A 20,134-nucleotide genomic window follows, 5' to 3' on the forward strand; every position below is an offset into this window, starting at 1 on the left:
AAACAAAATACAAACTGATTTACTGAAGGAAATGTTTTTAATTCTGAAGAACAATGGGGACAAACAGTTCGTTTAGGAAGTTCCTGAAGAAGAAGAACAATGCACTAGGTAGTACTTTCTACATTAATTAGGATTTAAGAGTTTTCTATGAGGTAGGTAATGTGATAGAGTCAAAGTTTGGAGTTTAAAGGTCACCTACTTTTGACAAAGTTTGGGAGTGTGGAAAAAGAGAAAAAATATCAAAACAAGTTATTATTGGATCAACAGACATAAAATTCTGGCAGAACTCAGCAGGTCAGGCAGCATTTAAGATGATAAACTAACACAGTCAATGTTTTGGGCCAAGATCCTTCATCAGGACTTGAAAAGGAAGACGGCAAAAGCCAGACTAAATATTTATGGCAAGGGGGAACACAATCTGGTGGATGACAGGTGAATCCAGGTGGGAGGTGGAAGAAGTGAAGGGCTGATGAAAAATGAATCTGATAGGAGAGGACAGTAGATAACAGAATAAAAGGAAGGACGGGAGTACCTGAGGCAGGAGGCTGAAGGTGATGAGCAGATTGTGAAAGCCAGTGATAACAGGGCCACAGGAATGAGGAAAAATAAGTAGAGGTGGCAAAATCAGAGGGGAGTTGTTACAGGAAGTTAGAAAGATGGATGTTGATGGAGACCACCAAGTCTGAATATGAGGTGTTGTTCCAGTCTGCATGTGGCAGTAAAGGAGACTGTGGACAGACACACCAGTGTGGGAATGGGAAGTGGAATTAAGGTGGCTAGCCGCTGACCGTAACTGGCTGTTGTGAAGGTGCTCAATGGAACAGTCCCCCAGTTAGCACCAGGTCTCACCGATGTAGAGGAGGCCACCCCAGGAGAACCGGATACAATAAATGACACTGAAGAATTCCCAGGTGAAGTGCTGGAGGGACTGTTTAGGACCCTACATGGTGGTAAGGGAGGAAATGCATGATTGTAGAGGTAAGTGCCTGGAAGGTGACGAGAGGTCAGCAAATGGAGTTTAGTTACAATGGGAAAGGATGGGAACCAGGTTCTGTTGTCAGCTGATGTTGGATTACTCAATGCTACTTGATTGTGGATTTAAACTTTCTGAAAGGTGCCAACTCACCATTTCCTTGTGTACTCCAGTTAAGTTACTTCTGGAGGTCATCCCATTGAGAACTCTTGGGAGAACTCAAATGTAATCTTCAGCTGGCACTATGTCTCTGGGCCAAGCTATCAACCACATTTGCTAAACAATCAGATCTCACCTCCACTTGATCCTCAGTTTTGTGGAAGTACATTACATGACCATGCTTGAGAGCATGAAATCGAGCAAAATTATATTACAATACTGCTGTCTTCTTGCTGTTCCTAAAATCACTGGTCATGATGTACTCCCTTGAAATGAGAAATTAGTACAGGGCAAAGCTATAGTGCAGGTAATGCAGAGAACCTATACCATCTGCAGCCTATGAAGCAGTAGTGGTTATTAGAAACATAACAGAGAAACATAGAAATCTGCAACACATAACAGGTCCTTGAGCCACAATGTTTTGACGACCATGTAACCAACACTAGAAACTGCCTAGAATTTCCCTACCGCACAGCCTTCTAGTTTTCTAAGCTCCATGTACCTACCTGAGAGTCTCTTAAAAGACCCTATTGTATCCGCCTCTACCACCTTCATTGGCAGTGCATTCCACACACTCACCACTTTCTGTGTGAAGAACTTACCCCTGATATCTCCCTGGTTCCTACTTCCAAGCACCTTAAAACTATGCCCTTTTGTGTTAGCCATTTCAGCCCTGGGAAAAAGCCTCTGGCTATCCACATGTTCAATGCCTCTCTTCATCTTATACACCTCTATCAGGTTACCTCTCATCCGCCGTCACTCCAAGCAGAAAAGGCCAAGTTCATTCAATCTATTCTCATAAGGCATGCTCTCCAATCAAGGCAACATCCTTGTAAGTCTCCTCTGCACTCTTTCTATAGTATTCACATCCTTCCTGTAATGAAGTAAGCAGAACTGAACACAGTACTCCAAGTAGGGTCTAACTAAGGTCTTATAAAACTGTAACATTACCTCATGGCTCTTGATGAAGGCCAACACACCATACACCTTCATCACTGTCAACCTGGCTAAGGATGGGACAAGGTTGAATGTGACAATTGTGTAATTGTATGTGCTTTGAATATGGCTTCAGTACTGATCTACCCAAAATTGGCCAGCATAACTCCCTACTTGCTGAGTCAAAAAACCCAAATGTACTTCTTTCCCTCCCATTTGTGCCTGCTACCACTGCTTGTGTGCCTTTGGTCTGAAAGAAAATAGGGTACTGAGTATACCAGATGAACAGATAGTTCATAGGTGCCACGCTCTCTACGTTCAGTGGAAATGGGCCAATCATGGACCTCAACCCTCACTTCTGTTTGGAGGAATATTACACTCCCTTTAAATTAGAAACAAAAGCAGATGTATATGGATGAAATTAAAGTTATTACCTAGACTTGGATTATGCTATTTTGTTCATCAGAACTTCATTAATTTGGACAAAATTCCAAAATAAATTTATTTGAAATTAAATAATAAAATTATGGAAAGACTGAGAAAGTTGCTGCTTAATAAAAAATCAGGCAAATAATGATGCAAATTTATGAATGAACCTTCAAAAATAAACATATCTCCTGTTGTGCAATTGCATAGTTCACAAATTAAATGTTAATTCAAAGTGAGTAGCCTTATGGAAGAGGAACAAAATATCCTATTCAAATTGTAACCAGGCAGCAATCACGGATTTTTCATTCAAGGTACAATATGTGCAGATGGCACTATGGACATTGGACTTTGCAATAGTTCACTGGTTTTATAGGAACAGGCAGTATCAGAGACTATAAGCAGTTGGGGAAAAAATCCTCAAATCAATGATGGGGGTGAAACAGTTACTTCCATTCCATCACAGGAGCTTATGTTCTTGGGATTCAAAGGCAAGTCCTTACAGCTCTTCAGTTGAAAAATCTATTCTGCAATGTGATATTTATACAACATTCAGCCAGTGCTTCTGCTCCACATCCAGCAGCGACAGTTGACCACATCTGCAACAAGGGCAAGTGGGACAATCCCAGAGGTGACTCATGGCCCAGCTGGCTTCATCAAGTACAGAATGGCGAGTTGCTGATGTATGTCTACAATGAGGAAGGTAAGGAGAAAGCTGATAAAAACACTATGGATGAAAAATAAAATAATTTAATTCAGTTTGTTGTAATTGCTTGTTGAATTCCTGCTTAAATGCTTCCAAGAATCTCATGTCTACAGGTGTTATTTTCTAGTTACCTTCCAAACATTTTTTAAATGTGTCACAATGTCTGTTAATTTTTCTTCTTTAATTTATCATTCAAGGCATACAATGGCCAGCAGCACAAGAGAATAAATTGTTGTGGAGCACAACCATCAACTCTGCAGCACAATCAATTTTGAGATACACGGAATGCATTTCCCGTAATTTCACTTCAGAGGTAATTTAGAGATTACACAACTTCTGCTTCTTGATCTCCGGTCACATTTAAGATGATAGAAAAACCATTGTTTTATAACAACTTCTGACTTTGCATTATTTTTCAATAAATATTTAAGGAAAAGGTCAAGTTAATAACTAATATGGTGCTTTTATAAAATATCTTTAATGTAGCAGAAGAAATTCAATGTTCTTTCTAGTGTTATAATGGACATCTGCTCTATTGTGTTACTAACCTGAGTTGGAGGAATCATTAGAGGTTAAAACAGGTTGTGTCCAAACGAATCACTGCAGTAATGCAGACTGCCTGGTCTACAGTTGAGAATAATTGAATGTGATTACGTGCCAGTGATAGCTGTGATAAATCATATTGAGGACCAAGCATTTTCTGCTGCCTGAAAGAATAATGGAAGCTGCTTCAACAATGACTTACAAGAAATGAATACGCACACAGTGGCCAACTGAGTACCTCCTGCTCCTAACAAAGTGACCACCAAGTGATCAACACCATGTTCATGGTCTTCTGCTGCTTCAGCCCATCCACTTCAAGGTTCAACATGTGTGTTCGGAGATGTTCTTCTGCATATTAACATGTAATGATTTGAGTAAAGTGGCCACTGAGTGTATATTTTAATAGCAAATATTAAAGTCTGCAGTGAAAGAGCTGGTAGAGGAGCTAATTGGATGGTACTTTTATTGAGTTAGCAGAGGGATAGCAGGACAAATGACTCAGTTTCCTAGTGCAGACTTCTAAGACCAGCCAACTGGTTACAAGAAATGCAGGCCACTAAAGAGGAGAAAAAGAAACAAAAAAGTGATTTATAGGACTGGGGGGGGGGGGTGGGCAGGGGTGGAGGGATTTCAGAATCAGGAAGGACTGAGTTCCTTTGATTTCACAATTAAGCTGTAATAATTTACTGAAATTACCCTTACAACATGCTGATCTTCATCCTTAAATAACAGCAAAGTACAAGATTCAGTAAAGCTTCCCATTTGATTGGATGTTTAACGTGCAATCCTTTCTTGGAATCTAGTTTGCAATCTGATTCCATCTGATTTCACAGCTCTAGTCCTGGAGCCTCAATCATGGTCAATCAATTCTTGGATTTTATATGGCAAAACTATACAGTCCAGACCAATGGAATCAAACCAAGGTGATGCACAATGGCCAAGCAGGCTCCTTGTTTGCAGCTCCTCTTACACAGCAACGGCTCTCAATTCCATACTGTTTTGTTCCTAGGTGCCCATTACTAGATGAACTACTTGGGCTCAGATTCCAAACAGGTAGGACTTTAATGGAATGATCAAAGTTATAGTACAGGTGGGACATATGGTGGAGATACTTTGAAATATGCCTGTCCAATGCCAAGAGATACCCATGTAACACAGTGGCATTGTGACAAACCTACAGCCCAAAGAATATGATAGAAATGCTCATCAGCACAAGACGTGTATTTTAAGGTATTCTTCAAAGCGGGATAGGAAATCAAGCGGAAGAATATTAACTCATGACAAATGAATGGCCAAGTGCGTATGATGAGGCAAAGGGATGCAGATGGGAACAACTTCTTCTTCTTCTATATAGAGTTCCAAGGAATGTATGCCTGGAAAAATTCACTTTGTAATCATGGGTGTAAATAAGGGATTTAAACAAGTCCCTGATCCTAACTAAAAATAAATTAATTAGAAACACAGATAATGCATTAATTATCCTTGGATTTGTTTATGGCATCATCATATATGATGAAGTCACATAGGGAAGGGTCCAATTGTCTGCATTTCTATGACGGCAAGTTGTAACAAGAAGAATGTACTTCCATTTCTGTATGCATCTTGCACACTTTATTTCTAGCCAGACTACAGTAGTACTGCTGACCAGTTATCAACTAATACGTCTCTTTCTAGCAGTTAGTTGTAGTAAACAGACAGACACACACACACACTGTAAAGCACGTATTGGAACAATTTCATTGTGACAGTAAACTTTATTAGAAACTTTGTCATTCAGTGAATTCACATTTAAAACTCTGAAGGCAACACCATCCTTACATTCGACATCCTACAACTGCAACAAGTTCCAGTTTTAAAACTAAATAAATTGATCAGGCAGACACTATTAAAACAGATCCAAGAAAATTAAGCAGCAGCATCTTAAAAAGTTCTGGTCTGAGCAGCAGTGAAATGACTTAACTCCACCTGTGTAAGGACTGGTATGGAGCAGAGTCTCACACATTCTGCACAGACAAACTATTCCACACACAACAATACATTGCAGTAAACAAAGTTTATAAGCCTGAATGAAGTAAAGGCTTTTGTAAAACTTTGTTCATTTAAAAAAGTGACTTGAGCTTTGTAAGATTGAATTTTGTGTGATCTTCCAGTGGTGTTTTAAAATTCATTCAAAGTTTCCCGGGGAAATTTGCCACTAGAAGCTCTTGCATACAGGTTCAGAGGCATACATTTTCACTGTACCTGAACAGCCAGATCTCAATCAGTCATGCTGAAATTAATAGCATAGTAAATATATTCATGCCAATATCTTTGCACTTAGCTATTTTAATAGCCCCCTTGATGGTGTGCATCAACTGATTATCAAAATCAAGAATCTCTTTAACTTGCGTGTTCAATTTTAAATGGGAGGGGGATGAACAATTGCAAGGAGATATCCTCAATTGACTACCTGGTTAATATCACAGAATGCATGTGGACAATGTAGTTTAAAGGGACTAGCTAAATTACATATGCATATAAAGGCTTCTTGGATGAAGAGAATATCATGAGGTACTGTTTTACTGTTAAAATAAGAAATTTTTTAAACACTGTTTGAAATAATTCTCTTACTTCAGAAGATGGAATCTCCTAATTCTGTTTCTGCTAAACATAGTCTATATGGAAGTCACTATTTCAAACAACTACGGTGTCCTCCACAGATTAAAATAGGATGTAAACTCTAGTTTTCCATCTCTTTGCATTGATTTTTAAATGTAGTACCAGTTTTTTTCATCATTGGTATTGTAAATAATTCTTCAGGGAAATCGGCATTGGTAGAGTTTCTATTTCATGCAGTCGCTCTCTGCCGAGAGAAAGGCGAATGGATCTTCGGCATAAGTCCATTAAAGGCAACGGCTCCGCTAAAACAAAATAACAAGAAGTAAAATAACATGTTAAATACTGAATAATTAAATTCAAAATTATTGCAATGAAAACTGTTTTGAACATGCACTACAAATTCTCAAAATGAAAACATCTTAATTCTGTTCTATTTATAATTTTACTCCATTTTAAAGAGGTGTAAGCATTTTAAATGTAACAGTCACTCTTGTTTCTTCCATCATCTTTGGGTCAAAATCCTGAAATGCTCTATTTAACAACATTTAACAACAATTTTGGAGGGATAGTGGTTGTTGGTCTTGAACTAAAAATAAGATCTCCTCCAACATCACTAATCTACCAATTGACAGTAACAATTTTTATATACAATTAATTCTCTCAATATCACTCAAGTTTGAAAACACTTCAGATCTTCTACTCCAATGCAAGAAGTCCAACTCCTGGTCAATGGAAGTTATTTATTCATTCATTATAGTTCCAAGCATACTGAACAGCAAATCCCTCGCAAGTCACCAAATATTCATTCAACACACTTGCCTGCACAAGGTGGCATTGGTGAAATATTCAGCTGAGCACAAGCACGACCTCATAGATGTCCTTACAAATGTGGGCCTTGTAACCATAACCCCACACTATTATTCCTTTCACTAAGACATACATCTGAAGTTAACTGTGGTATTTCAGTGCTATGCCAGCTGAGAATAGCTCACGAGATGACTAAAGGTTTCTTACCACACCAAGTAGTTACCTAATGAGCTTAGAGTCAGGCGTCACACAATGAAAAAAAGCCCCTTCTATCCTCGCCAACCATCAAACACACATTTATGTGAATCTCATTTTATTCACTATATGTTTTCATCAATTCCAACCCCCCCCCCCCCCCAGATTCTTCCACTCTTCTACACACCAGAGGCATTTTAGAAGTCAATTAACCCATCAACATGACAATGCTAGAATTTCCCTATGATTTTATTAAAGTGGTCAGGACATGCAAGCTGTGTTCTCGAAATCAATCAGGCAGAATCAAGTTCTAGAGAGTGGCAATAATGCTGCTTCACATCTCTAGCCACCCGGCATTCTGACCTCCAATGATGGCTGTGCCCAGCTTGTCTATTCTCCCTGTGATTGCATGTGTTTCCTCCCACATCTCACAGATGTATGTGTGTATTAAATGCCAGCCTCATGTAGATTGGTGGTAGGTTAAACAGTGGAATTGATGGAACAGGTTATAGGCAAAGAAAATTGAATTACTCAAGCCAGTGAATACTCAGCCCGAATGGCCTCCTTTAAAGTCATGAGAAAATGAAAACATTTGTATAGCCAAACACTAAAAACAAAAATCCCACATCTGTAATAAAGTACAAAGAACAAATGTACATTTTCAAAGCATGTACTGAGATTCTGGTAATTCACCATTAACATTAAGGTAAAAATAAACCTATTACAAAGTTTTTGCTTGGCCCACTAGTTACTTCTCATTTCAAAAACAGCAGTGTAAAATAAAGATTTCTTGAAGCATGTGTCAATCAAATGGTACGGACTGGAGTTCACGTGCCAATATACTGTATATTACATGACTTCTCACTCCACCTCTTGTTCTTTCTTTAACGATAATAATACTGTAATTGGCTGCAGTCTATGAAAATTAGATGAAAAGTTATCAACCTAAAATATTAAATCTTTTTTTGTGCCAACAAATGCTGCCTGACCTGCTGAGTATTTCTAGAGTTTTGTATAGTCATGAGTGAAAGCAGCCTTGGCTAGATTTCATACTTGATTTATATGCAGTTGTCCCAGCTGGATTTGTTCAGAAAGTTCATTACAATTATCCAGATTCTATAATTAACCTGCATGAACTATCTCAAGATTTACGTATAGTCCTAAAGGGTTTTGACCCTAAAATGTCCACTGTTTGTTCCCTTCCATAGATGCTGCCCTATCTATTGAGTTCCTCCAGTCCCTTTGTGTGTTATTATACATGAATAATGTTGATCTCAACAGAGCAAAACATATGAACACTAATGTCAGTAAAGAACAGGGGTAAGTAGAATTTGGCAAAAGTTGTCCAGCACCCAAATATCTAAACTTTTCAACAAATAATTTAAGCTTCAAATATAATTATTCAAGCAGTGTATTTTACTAAAGTATTTTTATCTTGATTATTTGATATTCATATGAGTTAAAATTTTCATTCAAAAGACAAAAGAACCAGGAAGCAATATTGATTAAAGAAAATAGAAAGGGTTCCAAAGAGTAACAGTGAACAAGAAAGTTGGACATCAAGGTTGAACAAGAAATATAATGCAACTTTACTGAGTGTGTATAGTACTCATCTCCAGTGGGAGGTGAAATTCCAATATGCAGGTGATTCTAAAAAGTGCAGAAGTTACAAGACAATTACAAATTTTATGTACTTTGACATCAATTGGATGTGAATCAGCTTACGTTTAGAAAGTGCAGAATTCTTTAAATTCATTCAGGATAACTATTTTAAATTAGCAACATGGAGATTTGGTAAGGTTAATGGGGATCAGCCATCTTCATCAAAGGCTTCAGGTGCAGAGAAACACTACCGCCACCAATAGGTTACCTCTAAATATCACACCCTACCAGTTTGAAAACAAATCACTGTTCCTGCTTTCTCACTAGTTTAAATTCCAAACCTTTCCACCCAACAACAAAGTGAAAGTAGCTTCAGCAGAAGAAATGCAGCGGTTCAACATCATCTTAATTACTGATTGACAAATATTTCTTGCCGTGCCTAAGATGCCAGATCCTAAAAAATGGATAAGGACGAGAAAACTAACAGGGATAAATCTGAGATTGTTTGGAGACTGGAAAATGACATCTCTTCCATGCTGAAACTTCTTTAAGTGTCAGTGTTCTTTAAGTGAACCTGTCCTGTTCAATTTAGGGACGAGAGGAGGAACAAAACAATGCACAGTGAGCATGTAATCCAATTTAAGTATCAACAGCTGCAAAGCGCATCAAGATGAGGAAATTATTGAATGTGGACAGTACATTTATCTGCCGTGCTGTATATTTTTAAAACAATGAGGTAACTTACAATCATTATAGTGGACAACTAGCATTTAGCTTTAATGTATCTGTGGAGAATAAAGGAAATTGATGTCCACAATATAAAGTGTATCCAATATGCATTCACTCTCGAGAAGGAAGTTCATTAGTTAACTTACCCTTGGACAAGAATACATAACATTCATAAAGTGATAATGCACAATTTGGATGTTTGCACAGATATAGATGGTAAATTGATAATGGATTAAACATTCAATTAAATGAATGTGTGCCAAGCCCAGATTTACCAAACAGTTTTGACAGCTGAAAGTGAATGTTTTAAAATGTGAACACACATCACTTCTATCTACTATCTCCACTTCTTATCTAAGCTTGCAACAGGACCTCAATTGAATTACCGAGATCGGCAGAAATCCTGACTGCAATTTTACAAAGGACAAAATTCCTTGATATCTGTGGTGAAACACTATTACTTGGAGTTCAGAAATGTCAAAACCTCAATTTAACAGCCGACACTAGAAACACTTCCCTTTCTCTTTATTGCTGTTTGTATACTCACAACCACCCTGGGGGTCAATGTGTTGATGATCCACTGAGGAAAGTTATCCAGTCACCTCTTCTTGAATGCAGCCCTTGTTTAAGTGATCTGCTTGCTAACATCTGCTATTGACTGATCAGTTCACCTTTCTTGACTGCAGGCCTGGTGACTGAAAATGCTTGTTTTTAAAGTGAAGCCCTGCCAGCTATAAGGAACTAAAATTCTAGCTTTCCCTTGATTTAAGACTAAGTTCCAATCTGGCCCTTACCTGCTGGTGTGAGCAAATAGTGCTTGGCTCTTTTCTTCCTCTCCTGTCTGGCATCTGTTTGATACAATTTTTGATGATACAAGGTCATAATTTCTGAATGAAATTCCATGTGGACAAACATAATCTGAGTAGTTACAATGGGATTGTACTTCTTACGTCAGTAAGCCTCAAGTGCAAGAACATTTTTAATGGAATAAGTATTTACAATGGGGTGTGTTCCAAGTGGGGAAATCAACAATCTGAAAGCTGCCCAGAATCTGTTCTCTTTTCATTTACATGCCTTTTGTCGGTTTGCCTATCTGAAATGCTCTTTCTGATGCCCTTTTCCTCCAATGGCTCATGCTTTAATAGAAATCTATTAGCATTTATAAAAACAGCAAGGACAGGGCTGTGACGCAAGAAGCATGCTTTATGCAGTATTTTGAATATTGTAGCTCTGAAGGGATACAGAAAAACACAGAGGGTCAGAGAAGAAAATCATGATTAAACTAAGAAATCACTCTTCCTCCTCTTATAGCTCATATTTCATGGACCTCAGTTCTCAAAAGTCTGAACTACTAAACTTATGATCATCGTCTAGGAATGTGGTTGACAATTTCTCACCCATACAACTGTGCAGATCATTTAATGCATACAATTAGCCACAAGTTATTTTACACCACCTTTAGGTTAAAATTTGATCAGCTGCCTTAGTACCTTTGACACGTCCCAAAGGAAGGTGAACATCCCTCCCTGACTGAAAAGTGGAGTTGCGTTAAGATGGGAGAGAGAGCAGACTGATCTACTTCCAAGGAAATTTTCAAATACAGAAATTCTGTATGGAAGGTACATGGAGGAAATAGCAGTAAAAGAGGAGCATATATTCAATCATAAAGTCTTTTCCCCCAAAAATTGGGTTTGAAATGTTTTGAGAAAATGCAGGGCATAGGCATTGCCAGTAGCTTCAGTTCTATTTTATAGTAACTGATGACAGTTCACATTTTTTTGTGTTTCTAAAAAAATGCTGCATCACACTGTACAAGCAAATTGGAAACAAGCAAATACACAAAAAGAGCTTCTGCATTTCCCTGTTGTTAATTGTTTAACTGTCCAAATTTTACAATTTCAGGGTGACAGTATATAGACAGCAAGAGATAAAGAGCCAAAAACAGTCTGGTTGTGGCTCCTGAGTGCTTGCAGTCCATTAACTGGCAGAAAGTGCACGTCCATGGGTATGAGAGTAGAAACTGTCTTGGCCTGGATTCATCCCACATCTCCTGCCAATACACTCTGTCTGGGCTATTTGGCTAAGATAAAAGAAGGCAGTTGGAACCTATGGAAAACTTTCTCCAGCGTGATTCAGCACCTTTAGGCAAATACCTCTCATAAAATTATAAACAACTAGAAAGAGCTTCCATCTACTATTGATGAGATGCATTAATATCTAAAAAGCACTGCATCAGTGCACAACTGATACTAGACTTTATAAATCATTAATGTCATATTGCTTGTTGTGGCCTGTTTTTGTACAAAAGGTCAAAATTATCATTAGATTTGCTTTCTACTGCTGTTTGACGGCAAATCAGTCTCCATAATTCATAAGGATCTTTTATTCTTTTTAGAACTGCCAAGTCATTGGCACTTACCAGCAGCTGATTTGAGAATTAATGACCCAATTTACATTGATATCTGAACACTGTACAGATTCTTTGATCAATTTGAAATTAACTTTCTTTTTGTGACATCTGAACATTTTGTCTTATTAGAAAATTAATACCAAAGTATGTTTCTACAGCAAATTCATTTAATAATTCAAATGGTACTTTGTTAAAATTTTACATAGTAATAACATAATTGCAATATTTGAAATTTACGGGTTATTATTGCTAATAGCTGCAGCTGAGGAATGAAGCAGATGGGGTGGGGTTGCAGTGAGACCAGATTGCTATTGACAATACAATGTAGGTTATAATCCCAGCAGTGTTACTGTACATATTTATTATAAGTGAAAGTAATAGAATATGGCCACCACTCATTAGCTTCAGAAACACCTCATTAACACATGAACAACAAGCCATGGGAATATAACTTAATTGCATTTGACATAAATGCTTAAATGACTCTTCCAGCACTGGATTTCAACTCTGTAACCTTTCCTTTTCAGATGGATAGAAGATACTTAAATAAAAATAAAACAATGAATAGTTTTAAAAAAAAACAGTACAGACTGCTTAATATTTAAAATGATCCCAGTTAAATTAATATTTTGCACACCGTAAGTTCAAAGGTTCATTTCATTGTCAAAGTATGCATGTACAATAAAAATCTGATATTATCTTCTTCAGAGAGCCATGAAATACAGAAAAGCCCCAGGAGTCATTGAAAGCAAAGGCATCAGCTCCCCTCCCCACTCAAAAAGGAAAAAGAAACAAAACTCACAAACCCCAAACCCCTTTTGCCCAAAATTTATATATGGAAAATGGCAGCTAGAAAACAAAAACCCCAAACTTCTCCCTTGAAATAAACAGCGACAATAACATCAACACCCCCCCCAGCAGCCTCCCTTGCAAAAAAGAACAGCAACTATAGCGACATTCCCCCCATCCCCTTTCTCTCAAACAAAAACTAACAGATCACTGACTCTTTTGCATAGATTCACAAAAATGTTCATAAAGGTTTGCACTTTTGTATAGATTCACTAATGTTCACAACCCCGTGAAAATACCAATTCACCTTCCAGTGGAATAACCATTTTATTTACATCTATTTTTCAGACTGCGGGTGACACTAGCAAGGCCAGCATTTGAAGGTCTCCTATAATGCTGCGGAACAGACTGGTGATATATTTGCAGCCAGGATAATGTGCAATTTTGAGAGGTGTCCTGCAGGAGGTGACATTGCTGTGCATCTGCTGGCTTATCCCTGTTTGGTAAAGGAGACTGTGAATTTAGCAGTTCTTGTCAGAAATGAGCATTTTGTGGATGACTCTCAATGAATTCAGACCACTAGTAATGCCGGATATAAATGTTTAATGTGAGGCTAGGGCATCAGTCAAGAGGATGGCATTGTCCAGAATATTTTTGAACTTCTTTAGGTTCAGCCAAGCAAATGGAAAAAAAAACTTTCAAACTCCTTGTGCCTCACAGATGATAAAAGACTTAGCTGGAATTCAGAACTTATAATGTAGTGCATTATAGCTCTTAAATTTCACACTGGAGTAGTCAAGCTAAAGAGAAAAAACATTATAGATGAAGGGGTCAATTAAAACATCCTAGTGTTGGAACCATCATTCCTACTTTGTCTCATATAATGTTTTTTCTACTTCTGGAAAGTATGATTCGTTAAAGAAAATGGTCAGATTTTTGCAACACAGTACTGTGGATTTGTTTACTTTAAGTCTTCAACCTGTCAGAGACTGTGGTACTATCATCATGTTCTTCCTCAGCATCACCATTTGTTTACATCTCACAAAATAATTCAGATCACTTTCCAATCCATACGAAAAGCCCAGTGTAATAAATGAAAAGCTATTGCAGACACTAGAATCTAGAATAAAAACAATGCTTGAAGAATTCAGGGGGTCTAGGTACAGCGGTTCCCAAACTGGAGTCCACAGACCTCTGGGTTAATGGTAAGGCTCCGCGGAATAAAAAAGTTTGTGTACCCCTGGTCTAGGGACTCAGATTAAAACAATGTCTTACACCTCTTACCTCCACAAATGCAGGTTAACCCAATGAATTCCTCTATCTTTCTATTCTTATTCCAATGAGACAAAGCCATTTCTATACAACTGAACCTTTTCCACAATCCCTAATGATCAATTTCAGGAGCTTGCCTCTGAATTAAAGTGTATTGAATTTTTAAAATTCATTTAAAATTAAAATGTTAACTATTTTATATGCAGAAATATCAGACATTTATAATATGTAAGAACTGAAATAATTTACATTCCAGATTTGATTGAAATATATTCTAAACTGATTTAAATAATCCCTTTGAAGGTGCACATCAATTAAAATAGTTAAAACAGAAATTTTTCTTGCTAATTGCAACTGAAGTCACAGTGGCTTAAAGACTATTTGTGCTACCATTCGTTAGTTATTCAATAATTACAAGTTTAAATTGCGATAGGCAATTAACAGGTCAAATCTTATCACTCCAATTTCCTACAAATGTCCATTCATGCTGTGCTGCACATAGGTCTCAAGCTAATGCAATGTGTTATGATTGACTCATCCTCAGAGATTTTAAATTACTTCAAAACAGCATCATTGGCAAATAGTTGAGGACATTGCCTCGACATTAATGACTGCTTCGGCTTGGGGTAAATAATGGCCATCTCAATGAGAAACTTTGTTTCCAATGAAATTCTAATTAGCTGGACTCCAGAAAGCACAGATGTATCTTAAATAATTGGGTACAAACCTCTTCAATAAGCAATTCCTCAATTTGGCTGGAGGATATAGAGCTTGGAAATCAGATCCATTTTCATGTGCATATTGATTAATGAAGCAACATTAACTGTCAAACCTGGGTGATGATGCCAACCTTGGGCATATCAGTCAATTCACTTTGATGCACTTGTTTCCTGGTATCAACCACCCACTGAACACTGTGGCCTGTTATACACACTCCTTTACAGCAGCTTGCAACCTTGTTAAATATGCAAACCAACAAGAGTACTTCTGTATTCATGTAAAGGGGTGATATCAGAAGACAAATCTGGACAGCAGAATAAGTGACTATAGTGTGCCCAAATACCTCCCAAAGCTCATAGTGTGCTTGAGCTAGTTGGTCTGCGTTCTCCCTTAATTCAAATAGATAATTATTTAATGGGTCCCTCAGTGATGACACTGTTGGCAGCACTCCAAGTATTGGGGGGTGTTGGTAGAGCAATGTCTGGATGCATGGTGGTTTTGTGGAATACTCATCTATGAAGATCTTCAGAGACACCGTACTCTATGTGGACCTTTTAATCTGCAAATATGTTGTTCATCTTAGGCTTTCTGAGGCCACTATCACAGTGGTGTGGGAAAACACTTAACTACGCTCTTGTGCCTGGTCTGCACCCACCACAAGCTTACAGTCACCTTGATTCTGAACTCCCTTGCCAAAGAATCGTTCCAGGTAGTTGCAACAGAACTTTACAATGTTTTACAGTTTGCTTCTCATCCCAGCTTTAGAGAGGTCACCCAGACACTATTTCTGCAGGCATGAGCTCACTCTTCCATTTCAGTAAGGAACAGGTGCCATCCCAGAGATTGGGATCTGACAGCACTGCTGGCTTACCATGAATGCAGGGACAGGCAGCATCACGCTCAATTACACCTCCCATTAATAACACAAGTTACTTCATTAAATCAAAAGTTTTCCTCTCCCTCAAAGTTCAGGTGGTTGTGGATCATCAAGCGAATTCCCGACTTTGAATGGCAAGTTTTCTTCTGGATGTAAGTGATACATTAATCTTCAGAACCTGAACAGCCAGGCATTTTCTGCAGCCAGAGGATTATAACTCAAAGGACAAGGGTGATTCTCCACTTCTCTGACCAATTCGGTATGCTATGAGAACCACTGTGCATACTTAGGTTGAACTCATGCAAGTAGAAGAACATTGTGAAAAAGGGAATTAAATGAACTGGTCTAAGGGTATTCTGTAGTATGCGATGAACTGGACAGAATCTTTTATGTACAACCCATAACTGTCATTAAACACTCTCAGTACAACCAGTAGTACATCATTCTACTCTACAGATATCAGGAGCATCTATTTATAGCAAAATACTGCTGACATCAGGCTTTTCCAAATGCCTTCCAAAGTTAATTATGTGCTGTACGCCGCACAACTAAATCACATGCCCAAAGAATAACATGATGCACACCCAAAGCCTGAGGAACAGTCTGTTGAGCTTGTGATGTAGGACAAAGGCTGTCAGTGTGATCCTCCAGGGCAGTGCAGAAGGGAGGCATTGACTACATGGCCAATTAGGCATCTCCTTAAGGATCCTGCTAAACCATGGGCTCCAGCCCAGGGGGGAAAAAAGACCCTCGCAGCATACTGTAACACCAACAGAATTCAGCACTGGTCAGAGGAGAACCCAGCTGATGACAGCCTTGCACATCCTCACCTGCAAATCAATCACCACTGAGAGCAAAGATGAAATAAAGAATACCCAATCCATTAACCCAACAACTGTACTCAGTGGAGTGCAGTTCACCCTGATATATCAGGGCATGGAATTTACTTATTCATTGCTTGAGTGAGTAGAGTTTTTCAACCTGGAATAGCCGATAGGAATTATCTTCTGTCATGATGACCTCAGATAGTTGCCACTAACACAAATTTCAGTGAAAGAGACACAGTTACGGTTCTTTTTCAGTTTCCTATCATTCTACAAGCCATCCCCAACTTTAACCTCCAGATTTGTGGACTGCTCCCCTCCATAGGTGCTGCCTGCCTGCTGAGTTCCTCCAACATGTTGTGTGTGTTGTTCAAGCACTTGGGAGGCTGCTGGGATGGATTTGCTGGCTGCTTCAAGGCTCTAGGCATCTTTTTGGCAAGTGGAAACAGGACTGTTCCACATGCTCACTCTGAGCCAACTCACTCAATCACTCATTGAGTCTGAAACTGACTGGCAGCGTTCTTCCCATGAACTCTATCAGTTGTTTCTGTTATTCTCTCTGATACTATATTTTTGTTTGTTTCTGATTTATAAACTGCTCAGGTTATGAACAATTCTCAGGAACGGAACCATGCATTATTTGGCAAAGACCTGCACGTGTATCTGGTGCCTGGTTGCTACAGAGGGTGCACCTTTTAAGAGCTGACATAATCGTCTGGTGTTTGGAAAAACTACATTTAATTGAATCTGGCTCCATCACAGACATTTTGATTCATTTTTCTGGATAGAAATCACTGTTCCAAATGCACTGTTGGCTAATTTCACAATCTTTTGCAAGCAACAACATCAGGGAGAAATCCAGTTTTGTGCAGTATATTTGTGAATCCTCACTAAAACCATGTCAGAACATTCTGCTGATTCAGAAAGTAAGAAAGCAGCAAAGGGCATTCCATCAAACATCATTAAAATTAATGGCTATGAATTTGTCAGATAATGATGATGTTCATTGACCTGAAAGATTGACTATGTTCCTCTCTGCACAGATGATGTCTGACCCACTGAATATTCCCAACTTTTTCATTAGCAATTTTTTTTCCTTTGACACTCTTGATAGTTAAGTGGAAACTTGACCCAGATACAGAAATCCAGACAGTGCCATCAGTAATCATCCCTTAACAAGTTAGCTGACAATTGAAAGCTTTTACTTCTTGGTTTTCTCCTTGGCAGAGTTCTTCAAAGTATTTGCAACTAAGCCAACTTGCTGAGAGTCACAGAGCCCCTAATAGTTGGTAATTAATATCAGGAAATCAATGCTGCTATCTCTGTGGGAGAATTTCTGAGGCCCTTTGTGAGCACTGTCCCTTAAATGCTGAATGGAAAATGGTAGGTATGGCATTATCATTATCGCATTGCTTGCTACTTGAGAGAGATGATTTCGCATTAATTTACTTATGTGTCTCCTACATTACAAATGGTGACCAGATTATAACAGCATATCACTGTTTGTAAATTGCTTCCGGATGTCCCAGTAAACAGGTCTTCTGTTGTTTATCTGATTATCTGAGTTTTTTTTGAGCTTGTACAAGTTGTTGGAGAGCTGTGTACAGTTTTGGACACCATGTTATAGGAAAGATGTGGCTGAGCTGGAGGGAGTGCAAAGGAGATTTACATGGATACACTAGAACTAGAGGGCCTGAGTTATAGGGAGAAATCAACCTGACTATGTTTTTATTCCTTGGTATTTAGGTGGGAAGCAGCGACCTTACAGAAAAATTCAAAATTATCATCAGTTGGATGGTAACAGTCTTTTCTGCAGGGTAGTGGAGTCCAAAACTAAGGAAGTATAGATCTAGGGTGATGGGGAAAGATTTAAAAAGGATCTGAGGGGCAACGTTTTCATAAAGAGGGTGGTGAGAATATGGAACAAGCTGCCAGAGGAAATGATTGAGGCAGGTACATTGGTATTATTTAAGAACCACTAGACTAGGTGTATAGACAAGTGGGGCTTGGAGGGATATGGGACAAATGTCGGAAATCTGGATTAGCTGGATGGACACAGTGGACAGCATCAACCGGCTGGGCCAAAGGTCCTGTGTCCTTACTATACGGCTTATCTGATTGAGGAGGATACAATGAGGCATTCTAAGGTTAGTAAAAACATGATAGAAATGCAAGTTATTTCTTTCTAATGTCAGGACTAACACATGTCATTACTGCAGGATAGACAGTGTTAAATTGTAGCACACGTCCTTGGAGTACCAAGCACAGAAATGAATGTCAAAAGGGGGATTATATTTCAATTCCCTAGCAACATTGTACCTCTCATAACAACAACAGAGCATAAATACAATTTTAAATATTACCCCGCATGCGATGGATTAAATCTTTACCGTGGACTTGTTTTGTCAAGATACAGATGTCAGGAACTGGTACAAGGGATCAAATGAAGGAAGTTTAGGTGATGTTAGGCATCATTATCCTGGAGAAGTAGACTTTTATGTTTGATACTGAGGAGCTGGAGGAGCAACCTAACACTCCCCTCTCTTAATTAAATTCCTCGGACTTCATGTCACATTTGAATATTCTGCATGATTATTGAAGCCCAGAGTTTTGATCATAAAAAAAAACAAGCTTATTCAATCCATGTTATTGCTGATCCAATAATTATGTATAATCACTACATGATTAAGTCTTTTAAGAGAAGAAGTAAAGGCAGAAAACTGAAACAAAGCCTCTGCCCCACAGGTTATTTGCAGTCCTCTCACTAATGGACAACAGGTGATACTACTGCAACTACACACTGTGCTAACTACAAGTGAGCATTTAAAAATTAGAATATCAATTTACATTATATTACATATCTCACACCATTATCACAGACATTAAAGTTGTGACAAAGACGCAGTGTGTCTGTGTGTTCATTCACAACTATTGGGCTAAATGTGCAAAAATGTTAATTATCCATTTTGGCAGGAAAAACAGAAAGATTTTAAACTTAATGGTAAGGGATTATAGAGCTCAGAGAGGGAGGAAGATCTAGGTACCCATACATAATGGGATAGGATGCAGGCACAGCATGTAATTAGAAAAGTTAATTACTGTTTGATGTGAGGTGAACTGAATACAATACCATGAAAATTATGTTTTAGATATATTGCGTATTGCTGGGACCACATCTGGAATACTGTGTGCAATGCTGGACTCCTTATTTAAGGAGGAATGCTAATGCTCTAGAAGCAGTTCAAAGAATGTTGACTAGACCAATACTTCATTTGGCTTGTAAGGAATGTTTGGGCAAACTATCTTGCATTTGTGTTGGGAAGATTTATGGAGATTTAATTGAAATCTATAAGATCCTGTAGGGCCTCGTCCATTACGGAATGGATGTTTCCACAAATGGAAAAATCTATGTATTGGGGTCACTGTTTAAAAATACAGGTTTTCTATTTGAGACAGAGATGAGATCAAACATCTACTCTCAAAGAGTTACACCGATTTGGAACCCTTTCCCTCGAAACGGCCATGGAAACATTATACTTGAATTTTTGAAGATTATGGTATATAGATT

The 20,134-nt window shown here is 38.3% G+C and overlaps 1 protein-coding gene across 8 annotated transcripts in view; it reads right to left on the reverse strand.

The window, feature by feature from the left end:
- Nucleotides 1-5,477: 5,477 nt before the first annotated feature.
- LOC140725453 (SPRY domain-containing SOCS box protein 1-like) overlaps nt 5,478-20,134 on the reverse strand; it is a 213,240-nt gene continuing 198,583 nt past the window's right edge. For all 8 annotated transcript variants that reach the window (XM_073040925.1, XM_073040920.1, XM_073040921.1 and 5 more), the window contains one exon: nt 5,478-6,643. In XM_073040925.1, coding sequence (XP_072897026.1) covers nt 6,516-6,643 — 128 coding nt within the window. In that variant the 3' untranslated portion in view covers nt 5,478-6,515. The remainder of the gene's footprint in view (nt 6,644-20,134) is intronic.

Source organism: Hemitrygon akajei, chromosome 3 (assembly GCF_048418815.1).
Source record: "Hemitrygon akajei chromosome 3, sHemAka1.3, whole genome shotgun sequence".
Lineage (NCBI taxonomy): Eukaryota > Metazoa > Chordata > Chondrichthyes > Myliobatiformes > Dasyatidae > Hemitrygon > Hemitrygon akajei.